This window comes from Rhinolophus ferrumequinum (genome assembly GCF_004115265.2).
Source record: "Rhinolophus ferrumequinum isolate MPI-CBG mRhiFer1 chromosome 5 unlocalized genomic scaffold, mRhiFer1_v1.p scaffold_110_arrow_ctg1, whole genome shotgun sequence".
In the NCBI taxonomy this organism is placed as follows: Eukaryota; Metazoa; Chordata; class Mammalia; order Chiroptera; family Rhinolophidae; genus Rhinolophus; species Rhinolophus ferrumequinum.
In genome coordinates, this window is record NW_022680355.1 from 12,955,251 (window position 1) to 12,974,882 (window position 19,632).

Sequence of the window (19,632 nt, forward strand, 5' to 3'; positions counted from 1 at the left end):
AAGGAGCAGCGTCACAGGGTGGCACTAATGAAAACAGTACAAGGTGTAAAGGTAGGCCCCCAGAAGGTGAAGCCCTTTCTTAAGCCTGACAGCACATCAGAGTCTATGAGGGTCGAATGAAATATTCTGAAAATGTCAGGTACCACATACAGGTAAGGTATACACCATCGATACTATAATGTGTTGCCTGAAAGCAGGTGAAGAAGATGAAAGGTACCCACGTTGGCGCATGCTGGTGGGTAGGTCTGCTTTGGGGGAGAATAAGGGAGATATTGAGGGAGGGGTCCAGGAAACAACTATTCATATATACTAAATTTAATTAAATGCAGATCTTACCAAAATGTTCTTTTCTTTCCTTATTCTTTTTTTTTTTTTGTGCAATTAGACAATACCGTGTTTCCCCAAAAATAAGACCTATCCGGACAATCAGCTCTAATGCATCTTTTGGAGCAAAAATTAATATAAGACCCGGTTTTATTGTACTATAATATAAAACCAGGTGTAAAATATAATATAACATAACATAATATAAATACCCGGTCTTATTTTACTATAAGACCGGGCATAATATAATATGATATAATATAATATAATATTATATAATACTGGGTCTTATATTAATTTTTGCTCCAAAAGATGCATTAGGGTTGATTGCCTGGCTAGGTCTTATTTTCGGGGAAACATGGTATTTATCTATTATGACCACAATGACAAGATATAAGAGAAAGTGAGCGAAAACAGTTCTAAATCATAAAATAGGAAAGGCATTGGGTGTATGGCTTTACCTAGATAGGAAAATATCTCTTAATATGAGGGTCTGCATTTCCTGTGCACAAAGGATAGCAATGGAAATGAAAAACACAGTACCAATTAGGATTAACTGAAACTGTGCCGAATGTCACTATACTCTTCATTTAGTAGTCTCTCTTTATTGGTTTAAGTGTATGTAAAATAAATCGATAAGGGATTTAAGTATATTTTTGACACAAAAGAAATTGGGGGAATTTCTTTTCCCCCATATTGTCATAAATTTACACCTGCAAATTCATTTAACATGGGGACTTTAGTTACTAAGTCCCACGGGTACAAAGCGACTACAGAAGAAGTTCTTTATGAAAGAAAATCAAGTTATCGGTTGCCTCCTACCTTCATCGGACTGGCAAGGACAAAATAGTATTCTCTTCATCAAGTAAGCTCAACTTACGCACTTTTTCTAAAGATAGAGGGTTAACCAAGATGGCAGCTGTTCTCCGATAGCCCAGGGACTGACCCGTGACCCTCCCGTACCTTGCTGACCATCAGTGGCAGAGGTACCCACTTCCTCCGGAAACATCCCTGCCATCCCTGACAATTCCTCATTGCTTTCCAACAACGAGATAAGAAGTCTCAGAGTTCTGAGACACTGGGTACTCTTTCTAGCTAGTTCTGAAGAGTCTCTGTACATGTTCTCCCCTTCCCGCTCTCTCCAGAGTTGTTCCGCCAGCCTGACACTCTTGCATCAGAGGTTTCCGGAAGGAACCAACCCAACTTTCTTCTAAATATTCATCAGCAAAACACATGTCTTAAACAATGAAATGCAAGTTTCTGTACAATTAATACAATTCTCCACTTTAAGAGAAGTCTCTGTTGGAACTGTTTTGGATCAAATCCTTACATTACTGTGTAAGAATAGAAGAATTCACCAAAAGACACCACAAACTGGTGAGAAGATACCTAAAAGGACGAAGGGTACTACACTAGAAAAGAGCACTTGTTTTAGACCCAGCTCTACCAGGAACTGGATGAACCAAGGTAAAAGGAAAAGTAAATTCATCCTCGGGGCCTGACTTTATCTACTAATTCACAAAAGGAAGAGCACATCTTAAAGTCTCCTCTAGCTGTTGCATTCCAGGATTCAGAGCCACCATTACTAGTATTTTACTGTTGCAACTTAGGACTTTTTCCTTCCCTCTGTAGTTAATGTTCTTCTCTTCTCCTAAGGGAAAAGCATGGCGGGATTGATGAAGAGAGGCTACATAACATTCCCTAGACGAGCTGTCAACTGAACAGCTGAACACACAATGACTCCCAGAAACAGAAGGGCCTTATTTGTTTAGGGATGCAACAGTCAACAGTTAACTGCAACAGTTAAAGTCAAGATCTCCTTTGGCTGTGTATCTCTTCCCCAGACCTCTCCTACTTCCTTAGTTAATTTTGTGAGTGAGGACATCTCATCGAGATCATGGGGGGAGGGGAAAAAAAACCTATAGAAATGAATGGGAAACTATGTTCTGATATAACATGAAATTTGGGTATTCTTTATGGTCAATATCTATTCAGATAAAACTTTTCAACTTAGAAGTCGCTTCTACTCCCCCTATAGACATGTAGCTGGGTTTTCCATAATCACGTTTATAATCACCAAGCTCCAATGGGCTTCAACCCATTCCATAAAATGTCATGCTCCATGGTTTCCTGGACCAACATTCAGTCCTCTATATCCAGTCTTCGAGACTCTCTATGGGGAGCCATTTTTAATCTAATAATTTCAAGAGATAACCAAGTCTTGCTGGGTGTGTAAGCAACAATTCATTATTCTGCCCCTAGAAATCTCTCCTTTCCCTGAATATTTGAACAGCCTAGACTTCTCTTCCTCCCTTTCTTAGGGACCTTTATTCACTTCATCACTTAAAATTCTTTTCCTTCAGGCTGATAATGAGCTCTCTTTGTAAGGGAGTTCTGTGACAGCTCAGAAAATAAATGCCACATAAAAACAAATTGCTATGGCTTGTATAATAGAGACAACAGGGGTCAATTATACTCATTAATCAACAAAGACAGAACAAGAAGTACTAAGGCTTAACTGCAGCCAGGAAAACGTGCTTTAAACCTGGGAGGGAGGAAAATAGCAGAGGGGAAAAGAAAAGGAAATCAAAGCCCCTTGGGCTATTAAAATTTGCAACAAGTTGCCATTAAGACACAGTTGAACCCCCACTAGAGTTGCTTAAGCTTTTATTAGTGTTTATTCTGAATGAAGTTCCGACTGTTACAGGTCCAAAAGAGAACAGGTCCATGGCCCATTTCCATATGATACAAATTAATTGACATAAAACAGCTCCACTTGCAAACATTGCAATTGGCAGTGTAAGTAGACAATTCTTTTGAAAAACCATTTGGCAGGAAAAATGTTCATGAACTTTGAAACAATTTCATTTCTGGGAATTTATCCGGGTAAAAACCACCTTAAAAACTGAAAAAGTGTTACACATTAAGATAAAATGACAATATTATTGACAATACTGTGGTGGGGGGAGATACCTTTACATCCAAATGTAGAATATGAAATGGATATGAAACTTCTCCGGTCTATGAAAAGTCGTGCAGGCATGAAATTGCACATAGTTTGTTTAAAAAAAGAAGTCATGAAAAATGACTGTTATAGCTTTAGATGAAAAGATTTCTACAAGCATATACAAAATGATCACATTTATATTTAAAATATGCAAAGAAAAAGACCAGGGACAATGTAAGAAGAACTTAATAGTAAATATCAAAATAATGATCTGGGTGGTGCGACTCCCGGGTATTTTTTTCTTCCCTTTGCATTTTCCCAATTTTCACTAATGATCACCGATTGTTTCAACAATAAAAATTATTTGAGAGCATAGCATGCTTGCTCGATTTTAAAAGACAGTCAAGGTACCGATCAATTAATCAAGTGTTAATTCAGAACATAGAATACACCGTGACTGCCTCCCCATAGCTACCCTCCCACTTCTCATGTGCTAACAGAATCCTGATTGTATCCAGTTCCTACAGCAAGTCAGTCCTCTCCTCAGTGCCAGGAAGTGACTCATGACAACCCTGAGACCATCATGGAGGTCTCAGGCCCCTTGCCAGTGACTTGGGATGGAGGGGAGAAGAAGGGTTAAGAAAAGACTTTCTTCTCCAATAAAACAGACCACCGGAGTGAGAGCTGCTCTTCAATGATGGGTGGATATTTTTTAAAAAAAAAGTACACTCTGAATGAAAAATAAAAACAGCAAAAGAATATTATGTTCAACATCAACCTGACCTGCAACAGGAAAAACAATGCGATGAATCCACCATTATAAAGTCTGTCGGGAAACATACTTCCCTGCATTTCAGGTAGGCATATATCTTGAAAAACCATTCCAGATGCCAATTTGGCAACATGTGTCAAAATCTTTAAGAGGGTGTTTGCTCTCCAACCTAGTAGCCATTTACTCATTCATATATCCATTCATTCAGAAATATTTAGTAAGTGCATGCTATTTGCTAGGCAGGGTTCCAATACGAGGGATACAGAAGTAAACAAAATCAACCAAAATCCTTACCTTCAGAGAGCTCACATTCAGAGGAAGGAGACAGATAATACAGAAATATAAGAAGTCAGATGATCACAAGTGCTACAGAGAGAAAGTGGAGAGGAGGCACAGGGAGGGCAGAACTGAGGAAGGCATTAATGAGAAGGTGAAATGTAGAGTGTGGCTATCAGAGGGAAGGGTGTGCCAGGCAGAGGGATCAGCAACTGCAAAAGCAAAATTCTAGCAACACTGCAAGTTATAAAAAGATAATATAATACAAAGTTAATTCTTCAAAATTAACCTATAAATCCAATGCAATGCCAATTAATATCCAGTGGAGTTCGCTTTTAGAGCCGTGTAAATTGATTCTAAAACTCATGCACAAAAATAACAAGACAACTCTGGGAAGGAAAAAAAAGTAGAGGGAGTCACCCAACAGACCTCAAGACTTACTATAAAGTAAAATCAAAATTTTTTAAAGGGAGGTATTTGCTCAGGGAAAGACAAACAGACCAATGAAACAGAATAACTAAGAATAGGATATGGTTCACACCCATAAAGGGACTTGATATATGCCAGTGGTGGCATTACAAATCAGAAAGGACACAGCCGACTAGTCAATTAATGATGCTGACAATTGGTGAATTTGAAAATCCATTCAAGCAAAAAAAAAAAAAAATTAATAATAAAATTGTTTTCTTTCCTCCTGCCACCCAAAAATTAATTCTAATTAGGTTAAATAGCAACAGATGAAAAACAAAACTGCAAGACTTTTAATTAAATACAGATGAACATCGATAGGAAACATTTCAAAAGACATATAAACAAATCATAAAAGAAAAGACATTCCGACTATTGAATTATACTTGAATACTTCAATATAACATAAAAAAGCATTAAAAAGATGGGTATAAGGGTTATGGGGGCAGGACCTGAATTCATTCAACACTCATTAAGCTAGTGTAGCTACTGAGGATGTACAGAGAACGAGACAAAAATCCTGGTTTTCATGGGTCTTTCATCTTAGTGGAGACAGATTTTTTTAAAGAAGACAAAGAAGTAAAATTTTACATGTAAAATCTGACATGATAAAAAGTTCAGTGGAGAAAAGCCATGGGGGGAAGCAGATAAAATTATTGGGGGTGGTGATCTGTGATTGATGTTAAATAGGGCAGCCAAGAAAGACCACCTCAAAACTCTCCATCAAACACGGCCAAGTATTAGCATTTGTTTAATCAAGGCAGCAGGTCCATGAGTGTGTGCTCATTTTCTGTCCCCTTCAGTATGTCAGAAATACAACAGATTGCAAAATAGACTAAGTTTTCATTAGTCAGTATCTGAGGTTTTTCTATAGGAAAAGAGAACACTAATTGGGTTCACTACTTTGAGTCTTGATAATAATTAAAATACACCATTCCTTCTGAAATCATGTTCACCGTTTATGAGTGTACTCAGACGGCCAGCTCATAGAGACAGAGCACTAAAATAAGCGATTTACTTCAGCGCTCGCTCACACATTTTACAATAGAAATTTAAAGGCTAAACATTTTTTACAAAGGTCCCCTAGTGGGGTGGGGTGTTCCATCCGCTAATTCTATGACTGATCTTTGACGTTACACGCCAAGGAGGTTAATGAAATAATTTAAAAAGAGCAATCATGGGTGGTAACCTATACACATTTCTACTTAGGTGATTTATTTACTTGTTTGATCACTACTTAGAGTACCCATGATATTGAATTGTTGTTGACTGGGTTTAAACTAATGGGGCAAAATCTCCAAGGTCCTGTCCTTGGCTTACCAGGAAAACACGTGCACAGACAGAGACGGCACTGAAAAATTCCTATCCAATGACGCTTAGACTTTGTCTCCAAAGGCTGGGGACAGACTTTTCTTTAAAAATAAAAAAAAAAAAGGAATGGAGTTGAAACAATGAAAGTAAGGATCTATGTTTCTGCACATTTCCTATACCACCAGATGTTTTTTGTTTCATCAGCTGCTTCCCACTGCCTGGAGAATGAATGGGATATCTTTCTGTTATTGGTCAACACGTTGTAATCCTAAGCAATGTTTATGGTTCTAACAGAAATTTAAACAATGTAATACACTCGCGGAAAACATACACACAAGAAAACATCTAGACACTTGTCAACATGTATAATAAATCCTCCACGCTCTCTCTACAAAGCTCAGAATTTACACTCTCTCTACAAAGCTCAGAATTTACGTTAAAAACAAACTTTTAAAAAAAAACACAACAGTGTACACTTCCACGCATTCATAACGCAAAGAATGGTGTTTGAAAAAAATTCTACAGCATGACTCCCAACCCTCGTGTGACACCTGAGACATGTAACAAATTGCCTGAAAAGAAAACCATCAAATCACCATCAGGGGAGTCACCACCACCACCTCTCAATTTTAGTTCATTTTAATTACAAAAATAAACATATTCTACTCACAAAATGGTAAGGGAGCTAAAAAAATAAAGCTGACACTTTGTTATAGCCACAAACACTTGGAAAATTATACCCGAGAACTGAAATTCTCCAAATGCTTTGACATATGAACCATTTCAGTCACAGGAAAGTCACAGTCCACTGACATTAGCTAGTCCTGTGTAAGGCCACCAAAAGGCCCCCAAATTCCTGAGAAGGATGGCCTTTATGAAGATCCCAGTGAGAGAGAACAGCAGTAAAGCGTAAATTTGGTTACACACCAAAAGCCCTAGATTTGGGATCTTAAGACTGGAGATGGAAGCCAACTTCTGCCCCTGAACGTAAGAAATTATTTAACACAACTGAGCTTCAATTTCCCCACATATAAAATGACGGGAGGTGTTGAGGTAATCTTTAAGATCCTTTTCAGTTATAAAAACCCTCTACTTTTATAATTATACGTGTTTAGTTTTGAATAGAGAATACATTACTTCAGATCAAAAAGAAAAAAAAAGTATTTTACAAGTATTCTGCTAAGAGTCTCCCTCCCATCCTCACCCCATCTGCCCTGCTTGCCAACTCCATGCCCCCCAAATCTATACAGAAATCATCGTTTTCATTAGTTTCTTATATAACCTTTCAGCATTTCTTTACAGAAATATGAGCAAACACAAACATATTCTTTTTTTTCATTAGTTTCAGGTGTACAAAACAATGCAGGTTAGACATTTTACGCCTCACAAAGTGGTAACCCTCCTCCCCCAATCTATTGCCCTCTAACATCATATATATCACAATTCCATTGACTCTATTCCACATCTGGTGACTATATATATATATATATATATATATATATATATATATATATATAAAATTATAGTTGACATACAATATTATTCAGCTCCAGCTTCAGGTGTACAGTGCAGTGGTCATATATCCTTATTTAACTCTTTTCTAACAAAAAGGCATCATACTCTATGAAACCCACGGATCCCTCACTCATAGCTAATCTTGGGAAATTTCCCTTATCAGTATACAGAGATTTTCTTCCTTCTTTTTAACAGCTGCATAGTTTTCATTATATGAATATTCACAATCTATTTAACCAACCCATACAGACAGGGACTTGGATTTTTCCAGTCTTTTGCTACATTATACCTCATGTTGCAAAAAACACTTTTATGCTTATTATCTGCACAGCGTATCTTTATGAGAAATTTCCAGAAGTGGAACGGTTGAATCAATAGGGGAAATGCATTTATAATTTTAGTAAAATGTGCCAAAATTCCTTGAATACAGCTTGCATATTCTGTACTCTCACCAGCAAGTCTAGAAATCTGGTTCCTCTACTCTCTTCAAGACAGACGTTCTCTTTCCCTTTTGAATTTCTACCTCATCTGATAAATACATGCCATCTCAATATGATTTTAACTGGCATTTCTCTTATTGTGATGAGCTTGCATAAGAGTCCTTGTGTTTCTTTTACTGTGAACAAGCTATTCATATTCTGAAACTTTTTTCTGTATGTTGCTCATCTTTTTATTACTGGTTTATTTCTGGTTTATTCTTAACTCTTATTTCAAGACAACAGTCTCACAGCCAAAACACAACCCCTATAGATGATGGGTGTTGGCTAATGATGTTGATCATTTCTTGAATGCTTTAAGTGTTAAAAAAAAAAAAAAAGGTGAGATTTTCTTATTGGAAAGTGCTAATCAGTATCACCCAGTATTCTACAAATAACATGTAACAGCCATGAAGACATTTTCATACGTGTGTGTGTGCACGCGCGCGCGTGTGATTTTGCAAAAGGTAAGCTTCATTTTCAACAGAGGAAAGAATAGTTTGGAAGATTGCCTGAAGACAATTTCATTTCACCAAATATCGCAAATCCTTGAGTGGTAGAAAATAAATGATAATTGTGGCTACATATTAAATGTAAGAAAGCTTAAGATATAAAAACATTTCACTTTCTAAATATATTTGTATAGTTGTTTCATTGCACATTTAAGAGTTCAATACATTAACACAAAACAATTTTCTTAACATCATGAAATGCAACTATCCAAATAGGCACACATATCTTCCTAGCAAATGTTCAAGCTATGTCAACAATCTCTTTTCTAAAAACATACCTTTAGCAGTTACAATTCATAGGAAGTGTATTTAAAAACTCTAAAAATGCTGGCAAACGCTAAACCTCATCCATAATGAAATAATCAAGCAACAAAAATGTTTTTCCTTTTTTTCCACTATGTGAGGAAATACCCAACTGATGTTTTAAAAATTCTTAAATAGATCCTATTACTAACTAGAAATGCCCATAATCCCACCGAGCAGCATTTTAGATATCGAGAAAAAGTCTTTCTTCAAAGCTTGGAACCTGTCTGCATACGTGGTCTGATTAGAAAATTCAGGAAGAAAAAAAGATGGCTCAAGAGGCATTCAAATTCTACAGGTGACCTGTTGCTAAAATTTCACAACAGGAAAGAGCGTCTCCTCTTACCTACCACCCATAGGCTGTTTATAAAACCTGTACAGTTATTATAAGTGATTATAAAAATGCTTAGACTTCTGTCATTTCTCTGTCTGCGAAGTACCTGTGGCATACCATAGGTGTCCCGTTTGACAGTCTTGAACACTGACGCACAGCGATTTGGCCAGAGTCATTTGTGAGTACTGACGTGGGAACAAATGCCTCCACCTCCTGAACTGGTGTCCTCACCACTCTGCAACCCAGGTCAGGAGCCAGGCCTCCCGCCCTGGGACTTACTAGGTATGTGGCTTTGGGCAGATCACCTCAACTCTCTGTGACTAAGTTCCCTCACATGGCAATCCTCATTTTGAGGATTAAATGAGTTAGGCACTTAAAACAGTATAAACAGTGTTAGGTAAAAGTTCACCAAATGTTAATTAGACCACATTCCGTTACTGTAGATCGCTGATGTGAAAAAGCAACAGTGGAAATGGAAACACTCAAAAGCATCTCCTCTATGGGGATGAGCATGGAGGAAAAATGAGGATAAAAGCTTAAGATATAAAAGCACAGTTGTGTCAGCGGAGTAGTCATGTCATGGATACGCTAGGTGCAGCCCAATTAATGGTGGCGCATAGTATCTGATGGCCACCAGGAAAACTGGAACTTTACCTGCGGGGGTCGATTCTCTCTTAATATGGTTAACACTACACGTGAACCAGTCCTTGGTGAGCTGAAAAGGTTGGCACAACACCCCTGTATTATTTGTAGTTAACTGTTAAAATGCCCCATAAATTCATTTTTCTAATTTCTTCCCATTTTCTCTTCTATTATTCTCTTTATTTCCTCCCCATCTTCTCTCCTTTCATTTTGCTGCTTTCTTTCCTCCACAAGGGACAACAAATCCCAATGCTAAACTTACAGTGTTGTTGGTGGATCCCAACTGAAAATTATTTTAGTGCAACTTGGTTTCCAGTTTCCTTATTTTAATGTGCTATATAGCATCACATTGTTGAATTTCTGGGAGCCAGGGGGCTCTGGGGGAAACCTGATTTATTGGAAATAAAAATGTAAAGGAATGCTTCATTTGCGTTTTATTGCGCTCTTCAAGCCACTTCATAGACACTCTCAAGTTTTTAATCACAATCGCTTAGCAACACTGTACCTTCTGTCACTACACAACAGTGGCACAGCGCCAGTCACACAATCACTAAAGGGGAACCGCACTTCACAGAAGTAGACTGAGAGACTCAAGGTCACACGTGGCACCAAGGCAGGAAGCTGTCACAGACTCCCATGTCAAGCTAACCACAGACACACTACTTTTTCCACTACTTCTAAATTGTTTACAATGTCAACTTCTCCAGATAAACAAAGGGGATCACTCCAGTGGCAATATAACACCCTCTTGAGTCATCCAAACCCTGCAAATTTTCACAGAATACGAACCTTTGGGAGGTGTGAGACTGACTCCATTTTTAAGGCACCATTGTACTGGTAAGATGCCCAAAGAGTCCGCATGGCACAGCATTGAGATTTTACTAGGTTCTGGTCTTAGATCGTCAATAGTCACTTGAAAAAAATGATTGTTAAAAACCTGAAAGAAAAAAAAAGAAATAGAGCCAAGAGTTAATTCCTTGCGATTCCATATAACACTCATATGAAATATTGGCACTGCTTCCAGACACAATAAATATATTTCATCAAAATGGTTTGACCACAGACAGGCATTTCAATGCATATTACTAGACAGATCCAGGTGCTAAGATGTTAAGAGTTGATCACTGTGGTCCTATTGATGGTAAGTAAATGAGTAGGTAGAACACACAGGAGACAGAGAAGGAAAAGGAAACCCATAATCATAGCTGAAAGAAAAACAAACTAATGAAGACAGACAGACAAACACTAGCCCGGGGAAAAGCCAAGATGTACTCGAAAAGGTCAAACTGCTTTCTCCATGTCCACAGCAGGGACCCAATCACCACACCAGGTCTGGCTAGGAGATTTCTGCTGTCATCCTGCGTCACGTTGGCCTGAATGCCCCACCCTCCAGCCCAAGAGGAAATCATTCACACCAGGCGTGTCCCGACTCGGGGTTCTCAGCCTAACACCTCACTCTGTTGTCCGTTTGTCCAATCCGTGTATTGTTCCCAAGATACAGCCTGAAAGTCAGTGCTGCTGGGATGTTTTCCCAACCACTTGGATGAAAGAAAAGGCTCCTGCACTGTGCCCCCAAAGCGTCAGGCTGTATCTCTGCACTGAAAATGCTTCTTTTTTCCTGTGGACTGATACCACATCTTTCTCCCTGGAACAGATCTGAAGTCCCTTGAGGACAATGGCCTTTTCATTATTCCCACAATGCAGAGAAAATGCTTTGTACATAGGAACCGGATAATCATCCACTGCATATGGGTGGGGGGGGAATTCCATGAAGAAATAGGAAGAAGGCATGCTGATGGAAAAAGCAGGGTGCAAAAATCAAGAGGACCCCAAGAGGAAAAAAGCACGATGGACTTAAAGAACCAAGTATGTGAAACAGGTCAGAGAATAAAGAGCATTTCCCAACTTGATAGAACTCAGCCAGTCTTTCACAGGAAACCCTGATACTCTTCCTAAGGTAAAATTCAATGCATATTACTCCTTCATTTACAAAATGTTTTCTGGAAGCAACCTAGTTCAAAGCTAAGCAGGAGAGTAAACTCACTTCTGCCCTTCTCATGTTAATTTCAGTAAACAGTCAGAATTCTGCTGCCTGAGCTTTGACTTTGAAAATGGATTTTAAGGAGCAAAGGATCAAGCATCACCCTCCCAGGGAGGCCTTGGCCTGACAGGCCTGTTTCCCTCCTCTCTCCACGCCAACCCTCCATTAGTCCCTTTCCTGATGCATCTTTCTCCTTCTCATTTAACATGTAACATACTCTATTCATTTACGTACTACTTCCGAGAAAAGCGAAATAAGTTTCTCCAAACCCATCAGGACCTGTATTCTCAAATGGTTCAGAAACACTGGTGCATTTGGTCCACAGTACACAGGTCTCAAACTAAAGCCTAGCAGTCAACCAGCTTGCCCAAGACTGGACAAATAGAAACAGAACCCAAGACTTGAAATTCTAGGATTCTTTGCTCTAAACAATGAGATATATTTCACTGTCATCATCATCACCTGTCAATATCTCACTCTGTTTTGGAATGCCAAAAACATAATCCCACTGTACTGCTAAAGGTTGGTCATTTAATATTGGATCTGCTGGCTATACATGCTTGTCGGCTCTCTTGTCTATTTGTTTTAATGTTTATTTATTTCTTCAACAGTCATGCCATCAGGAAAAGTCCCACAGAAAATAAAAATGAAATTTTCATTATGATGAGTAATAATAGCACAGCATATTATATTCTCAAACATAATATTCTAAAGCATTTTCCAATGTTAAGAGAAACATATTTAATTATCAGTATCTCCTACGTTAAGAATATTCTGATACTTCATTACATGCGGAGAGTTTGAACCTGAAGTGTTCATCCAATTTCATGCGTTATACAAGACCTGGGTCACAAGAGGAGGAGGGCTAATAGGAAAAGAATGACTTTAAGTATTTTATCTTTGGTGCAAAGAGTAAGAAAAACAAAAATGAAAAAGTATCTTAAAAACCACCGAAAATATAATTCCCACCCCCACCTCCAATAAGATTTCTTCAGAGAGAAAAGTGTGTATGTATTATGAAAACCAAACTACGGCCACTGGATGTCTACCCAACGTGATGAAGATATTCGGGCAGAAACTAATTGCAATTAGCATATCACATTCTAATGTTATATATTACAATCATTCAAAGTCATAAAAATGTGACTAAGCCCATCTGCACTTCTGTTTAGCCTTTTAAAAACAAATTCCAGGTGAAGCTAACAGCATAGCGTCTTAGAGTAAGGATAAGGTGATAATCTATCCAGATAAATGGGCATCGCTTTATCACCGATGCTGAACAAAGGAGAATTCTGAACATAAGATATAACTCTTTAGTTTTGTACAAATGTACAACAACCAGAATACACAGTAAAGAACCCTGAAGGTCATTTCAAATAAAAAGTTTTTTAATGGATGGTGTATGAACTTGAGAGCATTCATTTCAACCCCAAGATTACCATTCAAAGTATAAGTCAATATTTTGGTCTCATATGTAGTTATTCTTGAAATAAATTATTTTAATTGTTATAAAAATAATTAATGTTCATTAAAGAAAAAATATTTCAAGAAAAAGATATTTCATTATCATAACCATTTTCCATATTCTGTAATACATTGTTGCCACTGTATTTCTCAAATTTGACCAAATCATAAATTTAAGAAAAGCACGATTCAAGTAATTTTAAAATACTTGTCACTGCATTAACAAATCCAGTCTCTTTCAGAAAAGGGAAATTAAAATGGAATTGACTTTTTTTTTTAAGTATCTTCAAATTTATAAAATTTGGAAATCAATCTGTGACATCCAAAAGGATCATATTCTAAGACCATGCATTGGGGGTCATACATTTCATATCACTGTTCTCTGATTGAAAAGTCCTGCTCCAACTCGCTTCTGGGATACCCCAGGAGGGTGACAGTAGCTATTAAGGACACATCTAGTCATACTCCAAATACAGTTGAGACATTCTGCCATGTGAAGTAATATCAAAGAAACTTCTTTGTTTTTATATCCAAGGTCAAATAGATCCTTATAATAAGGACAGAAGAATAAACAGACTCAATTGATTTCTTCATATCAATTGTGTGGCTATTTCTTTGAAAAAGCACATCATTGATCAAGTCTCTCCGAAAAAATGCACAAAGTAGTCTTTTCAGTGAACTGCCTACAATTGTGAAAGACAAAAGCCTACAGAGTTTTTCAAATATTTGAAAATCGAAATACAAATTCTTTCTCTCTTCCTCTTGGATCACAAATTTTAAGATAGACCATTTCTCCACAGAAACCAATCACAGTCTGATCAGCACAGCTGATAAATGTCTCCAAAACAGGAAAGCAAATGAAGGGTGACAATAAATGTAAAATCAGAGGTATCCCGTTGAATCATGAAAGCGTCCCTTTTAACTTCAGAATGATACCCCAAACCACTGCAGTGACCATCTGGTCTACCTTGAGATCACCCTCTTCACATAAACAGTATTTTCATTTTAAAAGTTATATGTGCACAGTGAGCCCATGGAAAACTCAGCAACCTGCGTGGCTTTCAAGGGAAAATGATGCACTTCCATTTTCTCTTCAGTGGTTGTGTTGGAAATAAAGTGTGTTGAATAATTCACTGGATTTTGATCCACTTGGAGGGCTGGCCTTTGACAAAACTGGTGAAGTGCATCTTCTGTTCACCTCCACAGCACTTTGTGAGAAACAAATTCAAAATTCAGTTCCGTTTACATTCCATCAGGTAGCAAGGGTAAGATGACTCCACATCTCCCTTCGATCCCCAAATGCCTGTGGAATTTGTTTTCTAGGAAGAAGGCAACTGTGATAATGCAGCACCCACAAATAAGATTAAAGGTCGGGGTGAAAGGAGATATTTTACTGAGCATTTACATTGTGCCAGGCACTTCATACCTGAGTCCTTAGTCACCTCAATGACATGAAGTGGACTGTGTAACACTTACTGTATCAATATACAAACTAAGGTTCTTAGAATATAAGTAGTCTATTCAGCTAGTCTTTAGCAAAGTTGGGTGGGATTTACCGGCAAAGCCAGTTCTTGAGACTAAAACATTCTGCCTCCAACGAATTAAAACATTAAACATTACTTGAGTGGTCATAAGGAGACCTGGGTTTGGATCTGCACACTTCCACTTTTGAACTTTTAATGAAGTTCTCCATAAAATGCACGAAAGGCCATTAACTAAAACGGACATTGGCTAGGAGCGCTAAGTTTATTGGTTTCCTCCATCTAAAGAAATAAACTTAAGGTAAAAACACGTACTTTAGAAGTCACCACAGGTTACTTCATTGAGATTTCTTTGATGGGGAAGGGAAATTATAATCTTAAAAGCCTAACAGATCATAACAAAAATGCCTTTACATGAAAAAGTAATTTCATTTTAAATCCGCAAATCCCAGAAGCATATTTCCTTTAGTCAATGAAAGCAGATAATGAAAAGAAGTAGAGAGCTGACACCCTGGAGATAGGACCTGGTTTTTCACCATTTCCAGGTATTTTCGAAATATAAATAGATCTAACTGCACACTAACTACGGGTGCAGAGGGAGCAAGTTCACAGCTATAAACTCAGTTATGCGTTGGCACTTTCCTCCAAGTCACTCACAGACACGAGTGTCTCACTGTAGTGTCAGAAGACAAGTGAAATTCACTCCATCCGTTATAAGAGAAGACATTTGGTTAAATGAGCTCTATGCTCCCGGTGATAAAGAGAGAGCTTACAATGGACTGGATGGGAGAGGAGGCAATCGGCCTTAGGTTTACTTGGCATTGCGCTGCAACATATCCTAGTATGCGCATATTTCAGCAGAAAGACTTATCCGATCCATGCTGGAGGCTGAAGTGAAGAACGAGGGGAGGAAACTCACCTTGGTCACTGATGCAGGACAGAGGTGAAAAGGCTCACTCATATTCACTGTTTCTAGCTTCATCCCAACTGTGAAGAAATGGCTTCGCAAATCTGCATGATCCTGCAGGAAAAAAAGGAGACAGATACTGAAGGCGCCGGTTTTGTCCATTAACTCCGTAACTGTCTGGATTCTGCTGTACCTTGAACATTTTATTGGGCAGCTGAAATCGGACTGAAATAATGAACCCTCCCCGTTTCAAATTTCTAATTATTGCAAGATACTGCAGATTTAATTATTTTCTGCGAGCTAAATTGCCTTTCCAAGAGAACGGAGGCATCCTTCGTGGCCATGCTTAAATTTACACAAAGCAGGAAATTCGCATCACACTGCTTTGATCTTCCCATTTGAAGCACAGCACAGTAATAGAGGCAACTAGTCATCTAAAACGCAGCGGGAACATCTTCAGAAAACGTGGCCTCTTGCCACTGGAGTTACTTCACAGGGCTTGAGTGAGTACCTTGTGGGGGATACAGCTTGTCCCCGCCTCCCGTGTCTAAGTGCACACAGCTTATCAGTTATCGGTGGCAAGCCGGTGATCTGGGAGATGTGTGCACACAAGGGTCTGAAACAGCCCTGCAGACGATCAGCACTCGGGTCCTGCTCCATAAAGATTAACGACGCTCCCCGCCCCACCCCCACGCCCGTTTAATAGGCGTCCGGCAGTTTTATAACCAGCTTACAGCAACCTTATGTGTGTGAGATGGAGCTTTTCTGTCTTCTCGAGAAAACAAATTTCAATATCCACTTCAGCTCTATAGCAATAGATGAAGCTGGCTGGACTCGGGATACCAGGATTTATCTTGCTGAGATGGAGGTCGCCTCATAACTCACAGTCTGTATAAATAGTACTGGATGAATAAATGTATTCGCCGCTTGCCCCTAGGACAGAAGAACTACAAACAAATCCTGCTATTTCTAACTACATCAATGGGGTAAGAAGTAGAAAAATACCTGGTGATCCATTACTTTTCTTTTATCTGTAAATCTAACGTGGATTTTTAATTAATTCCATGATGCCTTTCTGCATCCAATTCTGAGGCTCGTGCAGAGCCTTGCCGGGCTGTCCCTGCTGCCCCCCTACAAGAGCTGGGCAATGAGTCAGTGCACATACGACACAACCCCAGAGAAGAAGAATTGCTTATACAACTCTCCACCGCTCCTGCTTTACCAGAGAAGGTACAGAATCTAACTGCCTAGAGAACCACAAAAGACCCTCTCAGGTCTCACGTCGCCACAGCAGTCTGCAAAGGTCTCCATATGCACTGGATGCATGGTAAGTGTTGGGTCTGGCACAGGCAAACAGTGCCCTGTCTGAGGATGGGGACGATCAAAACGAGAAGGGATGTGGTCAGAGAGAGTGCAATGGCTCAGATGACAGAAACTCACGGAAAGAACTGGCCTGTCCTGAACCTTTATATCAATGAATTCCTTAAGAACTTACACTCAATGCTTTATAAATATTATATGCATCAGGAAAAGCACATAGGTGCCGGAGATGATTTTCATTTCTTATACTGAAAATAAAGTGTTTATTTTTCAAGGTGGCTGGGGAAGATAGGACCAGGAAAGGAATTTAAAAAAGAAACAGCATAGAGAGTTAACGCATTTTAACACACGACAACTATGTGACCAGGGCAGAAGGCCAGAAACCTCAGATGCTGAGGCAAAAACAGTAAACCAAAAATGACTGACATTGGAATTAAAGACTGAAAGTTAATGTTCCTATGAGACATCAATGCCCCCTGGTTTCTCACTATCGCTGGGAACTGAGGCACGTGAATGGATTTGGCAGATAAATATTCTTCCCTTTTAAGCACAAAACGCTTTGACGTTTTGAAAAAAAACAAAAGAGGAATTTTTCTAAAATTGTAACGTAATAAAACTTAGCCTTAATATACTCAGCAAGTTTAAGCAGTCGTTATTAGATTGTCTGACAAGACAGAAAGGTCCTCAGGTACTAATGACACATTTGTAACTCTAATAAATGGCCCAGATGAATGTAATATTTTCACAGACCTTCTCCTCTGCTATCGGTTGCCCCTCCTTGCTACCGCGTTCCCTCTCGTTCCTCACAAACTAAGCGTTCTTGAGATGTGGTTCACCCATAAAAGGAAACTTGGAATTTCTTCCCGGCTGCCTTGATCACCAGAGCTCTCCTTGTCATTTCCATCTCTCTCCTGGTCTCCTATTGGTTTCTCCTCGTGTCCCCTGTTGGGGTGTCACGACAGCGTTCTGGGCTTCTGGTCTACCTTACTCCCCTCTTGATTTCCCCTTGTGTGCCCATGCTCTGCTCCATATACTTTTGTACCTCCCTTTGCTCTCTGAGGAGAATCGGCTTCCTAAGTTGGGTTGAACCATGATCCCAAGCCCTTTCTATGTCCCAGGCTCTCAGGTTGACCTTAACCACTGACGTGAAGCCTCTAACCAAGTCTATTCTCTATCTATGCTCCAAGCCCTATGGGAAGGTCTCCCAATCACAATTCCCAATGCTATGTTGAAATCTGTGGCTCCCAGGAATCCTACACCAATAGCTTTCCTTTAACTGCTGCCTTATTTGATTCAAAGTTGTCCAGTGGGACCTGGCAATGGCTGTCTTTCCTTAGAAATAAAGCATGGAGGATTAGGAAAGCAATTGGTTCCTTACGTAACTTTCTCCTTTCAGGGCTGCGGACTCTATTATAAATGCTTATCATTAATGATTTCAGTGTATTCTGCATCAAATGATTTCTCTAAGTGAAGAGGGGATCGCTTTGTGCGGCTATCACTCGCTCGCTTCTTCCTTTCCTGGAATATCTGTGTACTTGTTTGTCAACCACTGAACATCTTTCTCTCTCTCTCGATCTCTCTGCTCATCCATAAAAAATACCATTCACATCAAAATCGTACATGCCCTTACGTAAGATGAAAATAAAATCTTAATGACATTAATATTTTTTAAATACTGAAGGTATTATCGACAATATTTTGTCCTGATGTCATTAAAATACCTTTAAACAATTTAAAAATAATGCTTAGTGAGCAAAGGCTTCAAAACAAGTTTCCTCTTTCTCAATGAATGCTCAGATTTCCTACGTCTTAAATTATTTCTACAAGGTTTCAACTGCAAGCACACAAATTTCTTACTTGTGGAAATGCATCTGTTTTAGTTCCACACTGTGTTAAAACTCTTAAACTCTCTTATTTAATATATTGGAAAAAGAAGCCAGACATTTTAAGAGGTAGCTGCATCCAAACACAGGTTTATAATATATTCTGGTCTCAAATATCCATGTCTATCTAAAATCTCCTATTAAACTTGAACTCCAAATTTCAGAAATGAACTTGGACTAAATCTGCTAGTTCAATGCTTATGTTATTCATGAACGATAATGTCAGAACATTTTTACTACAGAGACAGGGTAATATTTTCTAAAAGGGCTTGCCATTGAATCCTCTGGCCATCAGAGACCTTTAAAAAGCACAACAGGTAGCCATGTGCAATACTTTTTAGTCAAAGCCAAACTCTCTCATTTATGTTATGCAGTTCATCTAAGAGAGACCCCAATAAGTATTTATCGAATTAAGCTGACGAAACATAAAAACTGGATGATTTCTTGACATCCATTCCAATTCTGTGTTCTATCATTTATTCAAAAAGCATGCATTAGAAACCACTGAGGTACCAACCACATATTAATAGTAGGCTACCAAATGGTGCACAGAACACACACACACACGCAAATTACTACATTCATCAGATGGAAAATGAAAAGACAAACCAAGAATAGCTATGGAAGATCTAGGCTTAAAAGAAATGTCAGCATGA

General features: G+C 38.7%; 1 protein-coding gene across 4 annotated transcripts in view; it reads right to left on the minus strand.

Annotated features, from left to right (window-relative positions):
* SFMBT2 (Scm like with four mbt domains 2) overlaps positions 1 to 19,632 on the minus strand; it is a 198,284-nt gene that overhangs the window by 60,062 nt on the left and 118,590 nt on the right. For all 4 annotated transcript variants that reach the window (XM_033100786.1, XM_033100785.1, XM_033100787.1 and 1 more), the window contains exons 8-9: positions 15,786 to 15,887; positions 10,670 to 10,817 (exon numbers count right to left, since the gene is read on the minus strand). In XM_033100786.1, the coding sequence (XP_032956677.1) occupies positions 10,670 to 10,817; positions 15,786 to 15,887 (250 nt within the window). The remainder of the gene's footprint in view (positions 1 to 10,669; positions 10,818 to 15,785; positions 15,888 to 19,632) is intronic.